General features: G+C 48.0%; 1 protein-coding gene across 1 annotated transcript in view; it reads left to right on the forward strand.

The window, feature by feature from the left end:
* Window positions 1-19,854, forward strand: part of ZMAT4 (zinc finger matrin-type 4) — a 117,437-nt gene that overhangs the window by 62,040 nt on the left and 35,543 nt on the right. Inside the window, exon 5 of the mRNA XM_044437369.1 lies at window positions 12,526-12,622. Coding sequence (XP_044293304.1) covers window positions 12,526-12,622 — 97 coding nt within the window. The remainder of the gene's footprint in view (window positions 1-12,525; window positions 12,623-19,854) is intronic.

Raw genomic sequence — 19,854 nt, forward strand, 5'->3', positions numbered from 1 at the left:
AAATAGCCTTATATTCAGTAAACCCCATTAAGGCTTTGAAAGGAGGCATTTTTCATCTCTTTTGTTTCTTTCCTCATTTAAAATAGCACAATCAGTCAGCGGAGATATCTAAATTGGAAGACACGCTCTTCTTACCTTCTGCTTTTGTTAATGTTAGAGGTGTCTGAAAAAATCGGGTGAGAGTGAGATTCTGACCGTTGGGGAAATTAACGTGCAATTCATTTTGTTTCTCCCTTAATTACATTTATACCTTGCTTTGCAGGCACAGCTGGTCTCAGCGTGGACCAGCTTCTCCAGATGTGTTGGGTTCCAAGCTATGCCAACTTGGAGATGCCAGGAGTGGTTGTCCCTACACATCTGGAGGCCTCAGGCTGGAAGAGTTCAGAAGGCTGTCTGTGGAAGCAGAAGCTCTCCTCTGCAATCCATGCGTTCTGGTTCTCCCAGAAGCAGTTAACAAAAGCAAACCAGCCAAGGACCAAATCAGCAGTCCTTGTCCCCCAAATACCCTGCTCAAAACAGTCGCGGTTCCTTGGTGGTATTCCATGTTCCCTTTGATGAGACATGGAGGCAAAGAGGGTTTCCTTGTTAGTCCGTCAGGGCTTTGCAGGGGCCTGGCAGCACAGGCAATTTTCTAGTTTGTCTGTTGGGCCACCTGCAACTATTACAATGGAAATTGGCCTGTTTACCTCCCTCCTGGGATGCATGTGGTTTTCCCTGTTTTCAGATTAGGTTTCAGGTTGCCACTGCAAGCTCCTCTCCTATTTGAAGCCGATTCACATGGTGAATCAGTCCGTAAATAACAGCCCATGCTTAGCTCAGCTTCCACTGGCGATGTTTCTAGGAGACTGTCTTCACTGAGCTCCAGAGATTTCATTTGGATCTCAACCTGTGAATCATAGCTAAGCACAAAAGCAAACACACTGGAAATCTGTGATTTTGTTTTCCCGCCTGAAGTGAGAAATTACTGTAACCCTCACAGTTTATTGTAAAGGGAAGGGTTTTTTAGAATGAGGGGAGGATGCAATTTTGCATGGCAGCCCTGTATCCCCACAGAACAAGACGGGAGGTGGAGAAGCTGTTTAACAGCCGGAGAGGACATGGGGCATGGTTTGGGGAACAGCTTTTGTATCCGCTCCCTCTTTCCAAGGACATCACCCCAGGAAGGTACCCCTCGGTATTCAAAAGCTGGCTTTCGATATTTATAGACCCATATCCTCATTCATATCCTCATTCATGTGCTTCTTCACTTGATGAAAAACTTTCCTTTAGCAGGGTTATGCAGTTCTTCCAGAAATGCACACATTGTCAAAGCGATCAAGATAGTCTTTGCAAGATGTGGAGACCAGTGTGCTCTAACTTAAAATGTGATAAATAAAACCTAACGCGAAGTTGCTTGTGGAAATGGACGACCACTTTCGAGATATTCCATTTAATATTCCTAGCAGAGGAACAGATCGGCTGCAGAGAAATAATGAATCGGTGTTTTGTCACTTTCTGTCCTGCTGATTAAAATAGGCACCCATTCATTAAAGTTGAGCGGTTCTGCTAAAGCTTTAGTTGATTAATCTACCAATTCACTAAACAGTTCAGGCCTTAGACAGAGGTGTCAAAATCCATCGCTTGTCAGGCCGGCTCTGCTCTGGCACGAGAGTGCCTGGGGAAACCTCTTTGTCCCCTTCTTTGCGTTTTGCAGCGACCTCCAGGCATCCTCACCAAATGGTGGCAAGCCCCTTTGGCCTTTAGGAAGTGTGGAGCCCGGCCTTCAGCTGTGTGGTGGGTAATCCAAGAAGAAGAAGAGAGCCACAAGGTGTAAATCACACAATTTTAAAAGATTACTGAAGAATTTAAGAACTTCATTAAGGAGTTCTTGATATATGGATAATTACAGTGTACATATGATGGGCGTGTTCGCATGCAGGCGCTCACACACACGCATGCAATAAAACCGCAAGGCAAAAGGGTAAGATAAATTTTCTCTAACTACTTCCCAGCGATATCATACTGTCACATTTCTCAGCTATTGCAAGCATTCAGCTTGCCCAAATAAACCTTTTGGCTCTGGCCTCTTGGCTGTTGGCTCTGGCCTCTTGGCGGAGCAGCAGCGCAGCGGAGGCACCGCAGGGAGAGAGGCTGAGCGGCCAGGGGGCTGGCGAGGCGAGGCGAGGCGAGGCGAGGCAGGAGCTGGGCGGGCAGCAGAGGGCCAGGAGCAGCGGAGAGGAAGGGGGCGGGGCCGGGGAGGCTAGAGCGGCCAGGAGGGCGCGGGCAGGCGGGGCCTCGGCCCTGGGCAGCGGCCCGGGCTGCCGGAGACTCCCTTCCCTGGGACCCAGGGGTTGGATGGGTTGTTTTGTTTGCTGTGCTGTGCTGTGCTTCCGATTTAAATTTAAGTGTATCTTCTCCTTGTGTGTGCGCGAGTGGCTTTTCGTCTGGGACAGCTGGGCGAGTGCGGGGAACTGCAGAGCTAACAAGGCAGGGGACCAAGGTCGGGTCTCGGAAGGGATCCCGATGGCAGGCCAGGAGGTGGCCTTGGCGGGAGCCACGGGTGTTGCGGTCCGCTGCGAGAGCCGCGACGTGTTCGCCCTTCTCCCCCAGGAGAGAGGCAGGGATACACTTGCCCTCGGTGCAAGACGGTGGCCCTGCTCGAAGCGGAGGTGAGGGGCCTGAGGGCCGAGAGAGCTCTCCAGGCCCCCCCGGAGCAGCCCCCCCGGACGGAGGGTGGAGGGAGGGGCCGCGGGAGGAGCAGCCCCAGAGACATGGAGGCATGTCACCCACAGGAGGAGGAGGCCAGCACGGCCTGTCCGCCTCCTGGCACCAGTCTGGAGCTGGGAAACAGGTTCTCTCCACGTGGGGAGGCTGGGGCTGAGGAGGCCTCGGGGGACCAGCAGGACCCCCAGCCTGGGACGTCAGGCGGCGAGGGGGCCGCTGCGGGAGAGGCGAGGGCCGGGGCACGGCCGCCCACCAGCACCGGGAAGGCACGGCAGCGGGTGCTTGTTGTTGGGGACTCCCTGCTGAGGGGCACTGAGCCGGCGGTGTGCCGCCCTGACCTGGAGACAAGGGAGGTCTGCTGCCTGCCGGGCGCACGCATCCGGCATGTGACAGACAGAGTGGAGCGTCTCATTCGCTCCGGGGGTCACCAGCCGCTCCTGGTGATCCATGTGGGCACAAAAGATGTGGCCAGGCAGGATGTGGTTGGGACCACCAGGGACTTTGAGGCCTTGGGGAAGAAACTCAGGGAGCTGAAGGCCCAAGTGGCCTTCTCGTCAATCTTACCTGTCCGGGGATTTGGGCCAGGCAGGGACAGGAGGGCCTCCAAGGTGAACGACTGGCTTAGGGTGTGATGCCAGAAGGAACGCTTCGGGTTCCTCGACCACGGCACTCGTTTTCTTGCCAATGGACTTCTGGCACGGGACGGGTTACACCTCATGAGGATGGGGAAAAGGTCCTTTGGAGATGCTCTAGCAAGCTTCGTCCCGAAGACCTTAAACTGAGCCGGGGCACGTGGGTTCAGGCCCCCCAGGAACGTGTCTGCACTGGACAAGTGTGGGGAGAGGATCAGGGCTCTGGGAGCAGGGTTTTAGAGGTACTGCAGGGACTGACAGGACTCCTTCTGAGAGGGGCCAGGTATTAGGGAGGATGGGAGGAAGGAGGAGGCTGGGAACTCCAAGGAAAGGAAGCAGTGGGAAGGAGTTGAGGTGCATGTACACCAATGCTAGGAGCATGGGTTATAAGCAGGAAGAGCTTGAAGCTCTCCTGGGAATAGGAGGGTATGATCTGGTGGGAATCACAGAAACTTGGTGGGATGAAAGGCAAGTCTGGAAAGTGAACTTGAATGTAAAAAGGGTATCACCTTTTTAGAAAGGACAGGAAGGGAAAGAGAGGTGGGGGCTTGGCTTTATATGTCAGGGAAGGGATAGGATGCAGTGAGATAGAATGCAGCACAGATGGGGATTCGGTAGAGGCAGTCTGGGTGAAACTTAGGGGTCTTGACAGGGAAAGAGACCTGACAGTGGGGGTATGTTATAGCCCTCCAGGTCAACTTGAGACCCTGGATGATGTCCTGACAGGCCAGCTTCTAAGGATATCTCGGGGGAGAGACACAGTAATTATGGGAGATTTCACTCTCCCGGATATTACTTGGGAAACTCACTCGGCAGTGACAGCCAGGTCATGTCGCTTCCTAGAAGCTATTGAGGGAGCGTTTTTCACACAGAGAGTCCGAGAGGTGACGAGGGGGGGAAACATCCTTGACTTGGTCTTGACCAATAGGGAGGAGCTGGTAGATGAAGTACAGATTAGGGGAGCTCTGGATGCGAGTGATCACTCCATCCTTTGGTTTGAGATCAGGGGACTGTGAACGGGCAGCAGGTCGAGCACTAGAAGCTGGGACTTCAAGAGGGCCAACTGAAGGCCAGACTAGGGAAAGTCTCCTGGGATAGGTTACGGGAAGGTAAGCGAGTTGAGGAGGGGTGGATAGCACTCAAAAGGGAGGTTTCGGAGACGCAAGCCTTGACGATACCTCTAGTCAGTAAGGTGGGGAGGCGGAGGAAAGTGCCGCCATGGATGCAAAAGGAGGTGGTTAGAGGGATTAGACGAAAGAGGAACCTCCGTAGGAAATGGGTACCGGGGGAAATAGACAAAAGGGTATACCGGGAGGAGGAGCCCCGTTGCAGGAGGATTCTTCGCAAGGCTAAGGCTGATTACGAGCTGAGACTTGCCAAGAATATCAAGAGCAACAAAAAGGGCTTCTTTCAGCATGTAAATAGGAAGAGGAAGGGGAGACAAGTGGTGGGACCACTAAATAAGGAGGAAGGAGATCCAGTGACTGATATGAGGGAACAGGCACAGATGCTAAATGACTATTTTGCCTCTGTGTTCTCCCCAAAGCAGGACGGGGGATATCCGCATAGGAGATTAGATGAGGCTGGGGACTTAGGGGCACAGATTAGAGTCACCCCCTTGAAGTCGAGGGGCTCCTCAGGGCATTGGACATTACAAAGGCGCATGGCCCTGATGGGTTACACCCGAAAGTACTTAGAGAGTTGGCAGGGGTTCTCTCACACCCGCTGGCCTCCATTTTTGAGACCTCGTGGAGAATGGGTGAAGTTCCAGAGGACTGGAGGGTGGCATCAGTGGTCCCAATTTTCAAAAAGGGCAGTAGAAAAGATATGGGGAATTATAGACCGGTTAGCCTTACGTCCATTGAAGGAAAAACAATGGAAAGGCTCATAATAGAGAGAGATCTAGTGATGCTAGATAGGGAAGGGAGGCTGACAGCCACACAACACGGCTTCCGCAAAAACAGGTCCTGCCAGACAAACCTTGTGGAATTCTATGACAAGGTTTTGCGATGGCTAGATGGAGGGGATGCAGTGGATGTGGTATACCTGGATTTCAGCAAGGCCTTTGACAAAGTGCCCCATGATATCCTGGTGGAGAAACTGAGGAGTTTTGGGATACACCAAAGCACTGTCCGGTGGATTAGGGCATGGTTGACTGACCGAAAGCAGAAGGTAACCATTAATGGGGAATCATCGGGATGGCGGCCAGTGACAAGTGGGGTCCCCCAGGGCTCTGTCCTGGGGCCGATCCTGTTTAATCTTTTCATTAAGGACATGGAAGAAGGGGTGAACAGTCTGCTGATCAAATCAGCAGATGACACTAAAACTGGAGCAGTGGCCACAACTGAGGAGCAGGTACTCCAGATCCAAAAGGATCTGGACAGGCTATGGAAGTGGGCAGGAGACAACAGGATGGCGTTCAATGTGGATAAGTGCAAGGTCTTGCACTTGGGGCATAGGAATAGCTGTCATAAGTACAGGTTAGGTGACAAGTGGCTGGAGAGCAGCACTTGTGAAAGGGACCTTGGGGTACTGGTTGACTGCAGGCTAAACATGAGTCAGCTGTGTGATGCGGTGGTCAAGAGGGCGAACGCCACCCTTGGTTGCATAGCCAGAAGTGTGGCTTCTAGATCAAGAGAGGTATTACTACCACTCTACACGACTCTGGTGTGCCCACAACTGGAATATTGTGCTCAGTTTTGGGCCCCTCATTACAGAAAGGATATAGCCAGGTTGGAGTCAGTGCAGCGTAGGGCCACAAGGTTGGTGGCCGGTTTGCAGGGGATGCCGTATGAGGCGAGACTGAGAGAACTGGGTCTCTTCGGCCTGGAGAAGAGGAGACTCAGAGGGGATATGTTGGCGACATACAGGTATGTGAGGGGGTGTCACATGGAGATGGGTAGAGACCTGTTCTCCCCTGCAGAGGAAGGCAGAACGCACTGCAACGGAGCAAAGCTCAGGGAGCCAAGGTTTCATTTGGATGCCAGGAAGCACTTCTTGACAGTTGGGACCCTGAGGGTGTGGAATAGGCTTCCCCGGGAGGTGGTTGAGGCCCCATTGGTGCGGGTGTTCAAGGATAGGCTGGATGTGCACATGGTGGGCATGTCGTGAGCAGAGCTGGCTGGTGCCAGAGGTCAGACTAGATGGCCTGAGAGACCCCTTCTGACTCGCTCTGTTTTCTATGTTTCTATGTTTCTTCAAATTTCTTTCTAATTCTTCCCTCCTTTCTCTAGTTCAACTTTCTTCTACTTTCTACTAACTCTTTTTAGCCACTAAAAAATCACCCCGCTATTATTTATTTTATTTGGAGCATTTTCATCCTGTCCTATACAAAAGTCTCATAAAAGGTCCCATCCTGTACAAAAGTCTAATAAAACCAATATTTAAATCACAGTTAATTCTTACAATACAGGGAAAATAAAAAGGTGTTGGCCTGGTGCTGAAATGAATAAAATGTTGGTGCCGGGTGCACCTTTCTGAGGAGCATGTTCCAAAGCAGTGGCGCCACCACAGAAAAGGCCCTTCTCCAGGAAGCTGCTCCTCCGATCTCCTTCAAAGAGGACTCCCGAGGAAGGACCTGCGACCTGGATCTCAGGGGATGGGCAGACCTGGATCTCAGAAACCCAAGCCCTGCCGGTTGCCGTCCTTCTGGCAGCATCAGGAAGGCTGCAGGCATGTGGCTGGCTAAGCAGTGCTGGCCGTAGGATGCCGACGGTAGGAAGCGCCAGTGGGAGGCGCGCGCGGCTTTTTCCACATGGGGCACCAGGTTGCTGCTCCCATGTGCAGAAGAGGCCCTCGGTTCTCAAGACTCAGGACATAAAGGCACTTTTGGCAGCCTCCTTCAAGGTGCTGTAAAAGCACAACATGTTGCTCTTGTTTTACCATGAATGTCTGATAGTCAAAATAAATGTTTTTGTATGCTGAGCAAATGCCTCATTTTCTGCCTCAGTTCACTGCATAGCAAATAGAGGAAAACAAAAATGAAGTCTGCGAGGCCAGAAATAAAGACAATTTTAACAGCAGCTCCATGCTCTCTCAGTACCTTAAAATGTGTTTTCTAAAGGAAGGAAGCAGGCTAGGCAATATTGAGGGCGCAATACTTGTCTGAGTCAAGGAAGGAGGAAGACTAGCATGCAGCTTCCGCGTGTCAAGTTAGGCTTTTGGGCCGGATGTGCTGAAATGAGACTCCGACAGGCAGACGGCATTGCACGTCACTGGCAGCTATCGCGGTCAGTGAGCGAGGCAAACACACAGGACGGAGATGGCCGGAGCCGCTTCGCTTTGTGAAACACTCGGGAAGAACAAGTGCCGACGACTCGGGATGTTGAAGATTGGGTCAGGAATCGGGCTCTCCCACATTTGCTGGATTTCGTTCCCAGGTATCTGCAGGCCAGGAAGTGAGCCAAGCCGAGACCCGGTCCCCAAACACCAGGAGATGTTCTGTGCAAAGCATGCAGTGCAGGAATCCCTTGTGCGAGAGGCGCAGAAGTTTGCAATTCCTTGCACAAGCTCGCAAGCCCGCAGGTCGCATGTATAGGAGCAGCGTGGCACTGGAACTCACTTCCTGCCCGAAGCTCATCGAGTTCTCGGCATGAAGTGGACTTTGGGAGGAGAGAGAGAGCCTGCTGTTCCCAGAGCCATCCCAGCTTGCTCACCCCCACCCCCCCACTGCCAACCCGAGGCTTTCCCAAGATCACAGGTGGGTGAGTTGAGGCCTTCTGGGTGTTTTAGGCAACAACTCCCATCAGCCCCAGCCGACATGCTCAATGGCAAGCAGGGGTGGAAGAGAATGAGTACAGAAAGAGTTTGGTCAAAGCCAAGCACATGCTCCTGTTGATTAACGACCAGATTCCGGGAGGCAGAGAGCCGTCAGAATTTCTGTTGGAACAAGATGAGGAATTACCCCCCTTGAAGTTCTGCTCCAGGTTCAGATGAGTAGCAGCTTCTCGATCTGATTTCTATACCATCCAGTAGCTGGAACTCTCCGGGCAGTTAACAGATGTAAAAAAATTTTAAAAAAATATTTTTTTAAAAGTGTTCTCCAACACTGAATTGTTCGCTAGGCAGAAAGCCGATTGTTCAGGTCCTCTGACATTCATGGTAGCCGTCGGACCACCTCATAGGACGGCCGAGCTCCTTGGTGTTTGCACTCTTCAGGTCAGCCCACTCTTGGCCGAATGCCCTGCCGGGCACTCTCCCCCGAGGCTGAGCCCTCGCTGATGGAGCTCGTCCTCCTCTTACTCGGTCCTCCGCTCCTCTTTCTGCCTTTGACATTCCCCAGCCTGCCCACCCTCTCCTGGGAGTCTTGCCTTCTCACGAAGCGCCCAGAGTACGACAGCCTCATTTCCATAATTTTTCCTTAATTCCGTATGCAGTGAGTGTCCTTCTCCAAGCTTCGTCGACAACTGTCAAACTTACTGGCATTTACAATGAGTCCGTTTTGGATCTGATTCAAGTCTCACTCTGCCAGACGCCCCATCCAGTGACCTGACTTAATTGGCTTAAATCATTATTGCACCATTACTTACAATAATTTTGTTATGTGCTCCCCATTTCCATGTGCGGTGAGAAGTCCAAGGGCTGTGCTCGTAGTCTTGGTTTTTCTCAGAACGGCACTGCAGAGGGACTTCGGGGGTTTTATAGCTGTCGATTTGCATACAAGACGAGCACAGTGGGAGCAGGGAAATAGCGAACCTTTCCCTGTTTCAGTGTCCCAGAAAGCAATTGCTTCAACAAACCCTGGTGGGAAACTCACCCTTTATCTCGGTCATGCTTTCCCTTCCTTAAGCGTGGGGTGTTGTGTTCGCAAGACCAGAGTGAGATTCCAGACGTCCATGAAGAAGCACTTGTGTTTCTCCTTCCAGTCCCAGACCACCCCAGGTTAAATTTGTTTGTTTGTAATATTTTTATCCCATCCTACACGATCTAATTGTCCTAGGATGGCTTACAATATAAATAGGTAATAAATACGCAACATAAAAAATACAGTAACAAAATGTGACTGAGAATATAATAAAACCACATTTAAATTATTTAAACCTTAAAATGTTGGGTGAATAAATAGATTTTTACCTGGCGCTGAAAAGAAAATCAAGCCAGCTCCAGGTGAACCTGTCTGGGGAGCACATCCCACAGTCGGGGTGCCACCACAGAGAAGGCCCTCCTCCGGGTGTTCACTGTCTAACCTCCTTCAGGGAGGGTTCCCAGAGCAGGGCCTCTGCTGCAGAGCTTAGGGGGTGGGAGGGCGTATAGGGAAAGAGACGTTCCTTCAGGTATCCTGGTCCCAAGCTGTTTAGGGCTTTATAGGTCAATATCGGCACCTTAAATTGGGCCCAGACTTCAGTCGGGAGCCAACCTGGCAACTCTCATCTGAACTAATTGAAGTATCTGGACTGTCTTTAAGGGCAGCCCCACATAGAGTGCATTACAGTAATCCAGTTAGTGTCGAGCAGAGCTGTGTTGTGCAAATTTGTGCAGTGCAAACATCCAAGCTCCAGTACTACAGAGCCCCCGTTACAGGGAACAAGCCAACCCGGGTGACTGCCGACAAGCTCCTGTTAATGCAACCAAGAAGAAAGATGTGAACACCTGGAAATAGTTCCACCTTCTCCCACTTTGCAAATATGTGCTGTCAGCTCCCTTTCTGTGAGTACCAACATTGACCCACCAGCTTTTAGAGATCGCAGAACTAAGCTGGGATCGCCACCAAGTTTCAGGCTTTCTCTGCAACATATGCTAAGCTGAGAATGGCTAAGCCACCATCTGTTACAGCAACTGGAAAATATGCCACACTATCACAGACTTTGGGTGGAATCCAGACAAGTGATGTCTTCAAGTCCCATTGATTCCAGTGCTGAGATTTAAGCATATGCTTAACTCCACCACTGAGAGCAATAAGTGCTTGATGTGCGGGCAGGGGAATTGTTCCACTTCGCTGTTAAGCCATCCTAGAAAGCTAGGTAAGACTTGCTCAAGACCCTGCAAGTCTCTAGCCCTTAGGCCAGTCTCTGAATAGAAGTAATAGTAAGATATAATGTGGAACAGACAGATCCGACGAATTCTCTCAGGTCGCAATCCTATGCATGCTTAGACAGAAAAGGGTCCTCCAACCTCCAGCAGAACCCCGGAAGGACTTTTCCTCTCTAAATATGCGTAGGTCACACCTTCAGTGTTTTCTTTTTCTGCTCTGAAGTTTGTTTTTTCTCAAAGTTTGAGAATTTTTCTAGTCTTCAAATACTTCATCTTAAGGATGTTTGAGATTTTTTAAAAAATCAGTCAAATTCATTGAGACTCCTACCTACAAATTTGCAGGAAAATGTCTAATGCATTTTTGCACAATTCTCTTGACGTACAATTTTGCAAGCAATTTTCCTAACATCTTGGGTTTGCAATGGTTTTGTCGCTAAAATACACATTTTGGTGTGACCTTCCCCCACTGTACATTTCTTGTAAGGGTTCTTTTTAATTGGAGAACTCCTCTGTAAATTTGGACTTTGAAGAATAATGAAATATTGATTTATAAGTGTAAAATTATATAAGTCCACATGTACATGTGAAAAAAATTAATTCCTCCCCCAGCACTATTTTAAGATCACCTATTAGGAAGATGTGAAATATAAGTGTTTAATGAATACAGAACACAATACTTCTGATTGCAAAGTCCTCTGCCCTGGAAGCAGACTATATTCATGACAGATAACATCACACCCTTATATTGTTCTTTATTGATATAAATCATGGCTGATATGAAATTTGGCACAGTGGGTATTAAAAGTCAGATTTAAATTTCTGAAGATGAATATTTTCGTATGTTGCTTCTGAAATTCATCCTCAAGGTGTACTTTTAGAGAAACATAAATATCAAATTTAAATTCATGTTGAGGCAATAATAAAAATGCATTTTCCAAATGGGATGGAAAAAGTGCGCAAAAAGGCAATAAAAGTGAGGAGGGAGCTAGAGCAATTGTCTGTTGGGGAAAGAAAACAATGCTGGGTTTTTGCTTAGGAAAAAAATAGCAAGGAGGGGACACGATTGAGTCGGTTGAAATGATATATGGGTGTAAAAAAAGGAGAAAGTCATTTTCTGTTTTCTTCCTCATAACACCAGTTTCTAGAAATTGGGATCATCTAATGAACCGTGGGAAATTCAAGACATACAAAAGGAAGGACTTTCCCCCTTTGTGCAAAGTTAAGCCATGGATTGCCCAAAGACGTGCTCACTGCAGCCACGGACTTGGAAGGCCGTTGGGCAAATTCATGGAGGATAATCAATGCTTACTATTTTGGGGGGCTAAGTATTGCCCCAAGGATCGGAGGCACTCTGACCTCCGTCCCAGCTAGAGGGGAGCATGGGCCGGAGGTAGGGAGACTGTGGACTCGTTGAGGTGCTGTCCTTGGTGCTCCTTGGACAGTTCTCTGACGCTCAGCTTGAAAGCTGCACTGGATAAGAATGCGTCGGCGTCACCAGCCCCCTCTTGCCGTTGCACTCCTGGTGAGCTTGTGGGCATCCCATGAATGGCTGGCCACTGTGGAAGAGGAAGGCTTATCCAAATGGGCCTTGGGAATAACCCCACATGGGTCTTTTACATCCTCGTGATGCATCTGTTTCTTTGTGTTACTGTCATTATGGACAATAATGGTACTCAGACTGGTCCGGTACGGTAATCCTGGCCATAAACGGCACATGCTGATTCCCCCACTGAGCTGATACCTGTCCAGAGCATCCCACACTTACCAGTTAGGCTTGGAAGTCACCAGAGTAACTTCCCATGATGCTACTGAAGTTGCATTATAGGAAAACCGGAGCAGTGACTACAGATTGTTGTGTTACATAACACCAGAATCACATGGGGAAAACTGGGCAAGTCTTTGCTTCCAAGAAGTTAATCTACAGTCTCATCCTTGTTACCCCAGCTCTGGCCTTTCAAGGCATCTCACATGACAAATTCACTCAACAGATGGAAAACCGTCGCCTTTACACTTTGCCTCTCCTAAAATTCAAACTGGGGTCACCCTAAGTGGAATTTCAATAAGAGAGTTTAAAATAAAAATTCTGGCAATCCTTCCACCTAGGTGAATTTCCTCGGACATTTTTCCACCCTTATAGAAAGTGTTTCTTCTCCTGCTAGAAATAATGCTGAATATTCCACTTCCATACCCTATCTGCTAATTCTGTTACGTTTGTCTGCAGGTCTGAAGCGAAGTTATACTTGTAACATCTGCAACGTCACTCTAAACTCAATAGAACAGTATCACGCCCACCTGAAGGGTTCCAAACATCAGACTAAGTAAGTATCGGGGTGTGTCAGCCGTCTGTACTGAATTGGCAAAATGCTAAAGCTAAACAAGGTGCAAAGACACCCTTTTTGCTGTCCCCTTCTAGCATAACTGTCCAAAAGGTTAGGACACTGCCCATGCCTTTGGGCACAAGCAAAATGGAAAGACAGGCATGGACAAATTTTTTAAAAAGATGAGATGGGGAGATAAGACGAATTAGAAACATAGAAACAGAGCGAGTCAGAAGGGGTCTCCCGGGCCATCTAGTCTGACCCCTGGCTCCAGCCAGCTCCACTCACAACATGCCCACCATGTGCATGTCCAGCCTATCCTTGAACACCCGCACCGATGGGGCCTCAACCCCCTCCCGTGGAAGCCCATTCCACACCCTCGGGGTCCTGACTGTCAGAAAGTGCTTCCTGGCATCCAAATGGAACCTGGGTTCCTTGAGCTTTGCTCTGTTGGAGCGCGTCCTGCCTTTCTCTGCAGGGGAGAACAGAATTATATGAGGGGTCTTCTGCAGTTTTATATTTTATAAATAAATTTTATATTTTATAAATATATTTTACATATTTTGTGCTGATGGCATTAAAATTGGTATGATGCTGGGAAAAATGCATCACAAAGGAAGGTGACTATGTAGAAAAGTGATGCAATTTGTTTTTGAAATTCTTAATAAATAGAGTTTCAAAAAGTGCAGAAGATTTTTGAAGAACCCACATACGTTCAGAATTCCACCAGTTTAGTTTTTCACTGGAAAGCAAAATCCAAAACATAGAAACATAGAAAACAGAGCAAGTCAGAAGGGGTCTCCCGGGCCATCTAGTCTGACCTCCACTGTGGAATCCAGCCAGATCCCATCCCACCAAATTCCAGTTCAGAAACCATCCTGGAGGTACAGCACTGCAGAAGGTAGGATGAAATTGGGTCCTCTTCCTACCATTTTCAACTCTGTTCCCTGTCGACTGAAGGTTTTTTCCTTGAGTGTGCCTTGGTCCCTTATAAAGGAAGGTGTGAAATACCCTATCTGCCCCCTTTGCCCTCACACACAGAAATAATCTTTCTTTTCTTAGTAATGTTCTCTCATTTTCTTCATAATTTCCTCTGCACATCTTCCCAGCCGCTGTGAATATGAAAGGCCTTGACCAGAACTTTTCCACTGAATTTTTTATTGTTTTTCTTCTTCTTCAGAGAATGCAAATGATTTTTTCTCTAGACCTTTTGTACCTCCTGGGCGGAACCTCCACACATTGCTTTATTGAAGGGAAGCAGACCTTTGTTCTAGAGGGAATTATGAAAAGTTAGCCTGGCTTAAATTGGGCTGCCGCTCACACATGAAGGCAGGGTGAATTATAAGAAATGCCGGGTATTATGCCTGTAAAACCAGACCTGATCACGCTCAGGCTTGGGTGAGGAACTACATTTTCCTCGCTGGTGGCACATCTCAGGTTGTAAACACATATTGGCTGAGCAAATCGACACGCGAATGCATTCGAAGCCTTTGCCCAGTCTCAGTAGGTAGGTTGACAGTTGGATTACTCTAGGCTAATTTTCAGGAACTGGCAGTGTTTGGGACCAGATGTGGTCCAAGAAGTGGCATAATTTAACTCTGTGCCTGAGCAAAAATGTCAAGCAGGACCTACGTTCCAGCTCGCTGGTGCAGTTCAGGATTCCAGCCAGAATGCTGAATTTCTTTCTCCCCATTTTCCCATGCACTAAGGACATACAGTCCCCCAACCCGTTTCACTTCCCACCCACAAAATATTTTATTGCATGCCTTCAAAGCTGGGGTCCTCCCAAGCCTGCCTCCTGCATGTGGCTACGGAAAGCCTTGTGTGCCGGAGAAATGAAATCGCTCTTAAGAAATAGGAGGGTGTTTCTGTGGAAGTGAGAGATTCTGTGGAGCAAAGGGGCGTTGCAGTCGTCAATCATGAAGCAGGGAATGCTAGGATGCTGATCATTAGGGAAATGCAACTCAATGACAAGAAGTTGATTCCAAACTGGATGAGCTACCTCCTTCTGGACTGAAATGAGCAATTAAAATTGCAGGTGTTACGTGCCAGGGAATGAACCATGTTTATGCTGCAGTGAAAGCAACAGACATCTTGGTGTCTTAAAGACTAACACAGGTGTTCGATAACACACGTTTGTGAACTGCAGGCCATGTCTGTGATGACGGGGACTGTGGCCTGGAGAGGTCATGCCATAATAAATGTGCGATTTCTTTAAAAAATGAAAAAGGCATGATATCAATCAGTCAAATGGATAGGTAAATGTGTTAAACTCTAAGAGGCCAGAAGACTCTACATACGTTTAACTCCTCTTTAATAGCATGTCTGTCTTACTCAAGGTGATGTGTTGGCTAATGAAAGAAGATGGGAAACAAACGTGTCATTCTGACTGGCTGTGCTGATGGCAGGAGCTCACTCTGACTGGGCTTCCTTCCTGAGCTGGGATTGGGCAAAGGGGCTCTGTAACTCCTTATTCATTACAGCAGTTACTCAGAGCTTCAGAGGAGCTGTCCGTGGTGGTGAGCCTGCTTTGGGAAGTGAAGTCCAGCACTGTGATTTGGTCCTGTAAACCTCAGAATAAAAGCTGGGATGGATGAAGAGCTGGAATTACTGGCTGCTCCTTCCAATTGGAGAGAAGCCCTTGTGGAGGTTGGAACCATTCCTCCTATTTAAAAAACAAGAAAACCCTTCAGGGGTTTTGGGTGCAGATTCTGATTCAGACAAAAGGAGTGACAGCCCCACAACTGGATTGCCAAGGCCAGTGCACCCACAAGTAAGCCAAGCCATCCCTGAGAATTAATCAGGTTCAAATTCTGTGGGAAAGCTTACTGAGCATACATTGAAAACTCAGCACAAAAATTGCATTTAAGTAAATGTTCTCTCTCTCTCTCTCTCTCTCTCTCTACCTATCTACCTAGAACAGGTCAAGGTGAGACAATCACCCTAAGTTAATAAATACCCAACAAAATTTTAAACCTTTGATAAAATTAATTAAAAGAAATTATTAAAATCAATCCAGAATTAAAATCAGTTATTAAAATGGATGGAAAAGAGATGTTTTTTGCCTGGTTCCAAAATGAAACCAGAGTTGGCACCAAGCAAACTTTTGTGGGGAGGATGTATTTTAGCAAGTATTTTCTAAAATATTGCAAATTATTGTGGGAAAAGGATAGAATAGGCTTATGAGCGCACACATGTGAAAATGACATGGAGTAGGAATAAAGTCATTACTACTCCATCTAGCATTGTCTCAATTATCTTCTCTGTTTTCTTGTTTTCATTTGCATTTACGTTCTTATCAGTGCTCCTAAAACTAATCTCTCACCACTTATGCATCCTGGTTTAAATTTGGCTGGAGCCTCCTGAGACACATAAAAACACAGTGGAAAAGCGATATTATCAAATTCACGTACGAGAACATCCTCAGATTTAATTAGAAATTACCATTAGTGGTGGTCACCCAGACAGTTTTTGATAAGCAAATGCTTTGATCATTCTCCCTCCCCTGCACCTATTCCTAGGTTCTTTCTTTGATGCTGAAAAAATAGGAATTCAGTGGATTGGAAAGGATGTTTGGAATGAATTTCATAGGAAAAGTTCTCAGGTGCACAGTGAGTGGAGGAGCAGTAGGGATTGAGTTTAGCTGTGCATTTGTTTTCTGGATGTATATGTTGGTAAAACAATATCATAAAACATATAAAGAGCTACCGAACATAAATGGGTTTGTATACCAGCAGATTGTTGTCCTGGGTTCATTCTGTGGGATGCTGGGGAGTTGGGCGGCCATCTCTTCCAACCACAGGGCCCTGGGAGGATGCTGTGTGTTGACAAGGCCCTGTGCAACAAGGCGGTTCATGGCATCTCGCACTTTCAGCCCTGCCGCAGTTGTTCTCTCAGTTAGCTCCCCACCCTTCAAAAAGATTGCCGTGTTGCATGCGTTCCAAACTGGGAAGCAACTTCTAGCCTTTCCTGTCTCCTTCGCTTCACGGACTTGGGGGGAACTTGCTCTGAGGCGCTCTACTTGCACCAAGGCCTAGTTATTTCACCAAAGCACTGAAGTGACTGGTCTGTGGTTGAGCTCACACGCCGGACTTAAGTTGGCACATGGTCTTTTCCCGGTGTTCCTTCTTTGGGGTACTTTGGGTTTTATATATAAAGATTATGGAAGCAGTATGTTACTTTGAAAACATTCCTGTGTAAAGTGACTGTTACCAGTGACCTTTTGTACGTGTCAACAAGAAAGCAATTGTTTTCCCACTATATGATGGATGTGTTCGAATGGACTGAAAAAATGAAGCAATATTTACAAAACTGCTAAAGCGATCGATTTCCAAATCTATCTGGACCTTTTTGTTTTGATGACTCATATAAAGTTTGGGTGGTGGTGGTGGTGGTGATGGTCATCATGGCTGCATCTAGGATAAGAAAAAATGGACTGTGGAATAAATCACAATGGGAGAAATGAAATGCGCTCCATATTAATTGAACAAATCAGATCAGCATGAAAAGAAAGCAGAACATGCAAGAACTTGCCCCGTTCCCATTCATGTTTTGTTACTGATTTCATGAGCTAATACCTGATGTTGAAATTCTCATCCAATTCCACACAATTTTCACCATTAACCTCACTCTTGATCCTTCCTCCTCTGTCTGTCTAAGAGCTAGAAATCTGGGTATATATTCTGTCCATTTGGCAGCATTCCAGAATTTCAATGTGTTGCATTTCAAACATGTGCATATTTTCACAAGACCGTTCTGTTTGCCCCGTCTTGCAAATACCTGAGGCTTATGGGGGAAGCTAATGGCATCAGACAGGACCAGAAGTGAGCAAGGAGGGTCCAGGCTAGGTAAGATGCTAGGACTAGGCAGGCAAGTTTGTCAGGCAAGGAGAATCCAGTAAAGGTAACCACAGCAGTGTATGCAAAGGCAGCAGCCCTCTGAAACAGGATGGCTCAGTGACTACCGCTCTGTCTTACTAGAACTATAGGATGATGTTGTCACAGCATTGAGCAAAAGCCATTGGAAGCCTTATGTAGGCAGTCACGTTCCTATGGATGGGGATGGCAGGAGCAGTAATACCAAAATGTGTCTTCATGTAATGAGGAAAGGAGCTTGACGTGATGACAGACAATATTCAATACATGAGAAGGATCCCAATTTAAAAAAACCCCTGAATGGACCTCCGTTTGTGACTCTGGAGTGCTGCTCATATTCAGAGTAGATTAAGACAGCTCTAGAGCATTGAATGGTCCGACTGGGTAGAAGGCAACTGTCTGTTCACAGCTTCTCCACCCCTCAACCAGGCATTCTGTCCTCTGTGTTGAGTAAGCAGCACATCCGAGGGTCTCAGACCATTGGGCATGCCATGGCGATGGACAGGATGGTTCCCCAGCAGTGTGGGGTGGGATCATCCCCCCTCCCATGAGAGGAAGTATGGCCCTGTTCGGATGGATGTATCACGAATTCTGCCCAGGCCCCAGATGCACCTGATCTAGCTTTCTTCCCGCGTCTAGCAGCATTACCCTTCTTCTTGCACGTCTTTGTTCTAAGCCTTCCTCTACTGGATCTGGCTGTAGAAGAGATGTGAGTCCCCTTGCTTTTCGTTTCCAAATGACAGATGAGGGCTTTGGTCTGCTGCACCTCTGAGGGGGTGTCTAATATGTGTCCAATTTATTTTCTCATTAATATTATCAAAATAAATTTGAAATCTTGAATTGAGTTGGCAGCATACCAAACAGACAAGGGCTAAAAGGACTGGGAGAGGTCAGATCATGTGCCTTGGGCTCAACGCTGGCAAAATGCAGAGCACGCGTCCAGCGCACACAGCTCCGGAAGCTTCTGCTCTCACTGAATCACACTGATACGAGCTGGGATGAATTCCCAGTCAGAGAGCAGCAGGGGTGGCAAAGCATGCATCTGTCTTCAGACCACTGCACAGGCAACCTTGGGGGCCGTGCCATTTGACAGAGCACTGGCCCAGTCGGGGTCTCTCTCCAACATAATTGGGTGCATGGTGGGTTTCCAGCACAATGCTTCTTAACTCCTATTGCATCTTTCAGAAATGCTGGATGGGTCCTGTACCATTTTAAGGCCTAGTTCTTCTTTCTGGTGGCTCCTTCTTGGAACACCAGACTTGGGCATGGCGGCCCCTCAAAGAGGGTGGCCTTCAAAGCAGAGCACACTCCTGCAAACTGAAGACTGTAGGATAGGACAGTGGCCACCTTAAGTTTATTTGGAGAAGAGACTTTTCTTCTCCCCTCCCAAAATAGCAGGCTTATTATGAATGTCCAGGACATCTATAGGCTTTCACATTAAAATTTGTCCAGACCTTCCAAAACATCTGCTGTGGAGGACAAGGATAAGAACTAATTATGGACTTGGGATGTAAGCAGAAATTATGGAGCCGTTGTCTAACTGGCTGCTCGTGAAACCAATGTGGTCGTTTCTGTTTGTACACAAAACCGAGCAGGCAGAGTGAGGCCGTGGCGCATTGTGATGCCATGCGATTGTCTCGGGCCTCAAGAGCTCCTGGTTGCCATGGAGACCAGTGGTTAATGGACACTTATCTCCACTAATGGAGGCCGCATGAGCTTCAAAACTGTTGAGGGACAGTTTCACATGGCAACAGCCTTTTATTTCTGATGGCAGACCGGAAGGGATAAAACCCTATGCCTTCTCGCAATTTCTGAGCATTGTCTCAGGGCTAGAAGTGGGGAGAGAGCAGAAACAAAGTTGAACTCGGCTCCAGGCCAAGATGCTCCTCAAAGCAGAGTGAAAGAGGGCCACCGCAGGGAGCTGGAGTGGGGCAGCATTCTAGGGCAGCAAATGCCCAGTTATTGAAGTTACTGCTGTTTTCTATTAGGCTTGGATGGATAGACTGGCTGGCGGCCCTTTGGCACCAAAGGAACCTTTGCAGCTGAGAGCGGCAGTGTGATCGTGGGCAGCATGTGCCGCCACGTGGCTGCCACGGTGTAGCACAAGAGGCGTAACATGGGTAGTTGCTGTTTTTCGGTGTTCACAACACTGCAGAGACTTCCTCCAAAATAGCACTGATCCACAGGGCACGGCCCTTAGTGGGTGGACTTCCCACGATGAAGAAGAGCACCTAAGAGTGCTTCCATGGAAAGCATTCTCTCATGGACTCCAGGCCTTCAGGGACCGAGGCTTGGACTTCAGCTAGGGAGGTGCTGTGGGTTAAATTGCATGGAATACCATCTTGCACATCGTTCACC

Source organism: Varanus komodoensis, unplaced genomic scaffold, assembly GCF_004798865.1.
Source record: "Varanus komodoensis strain SLA01 unplaced genomic scaffold, ASM479886v1 scaffold30, whole genome shotgun sequence".
NCBI lineage: Eukaryota > Metazoa > Chordata > Lepidosauria > Squamata > Varanidae > Varanus > Varanus komodoensis.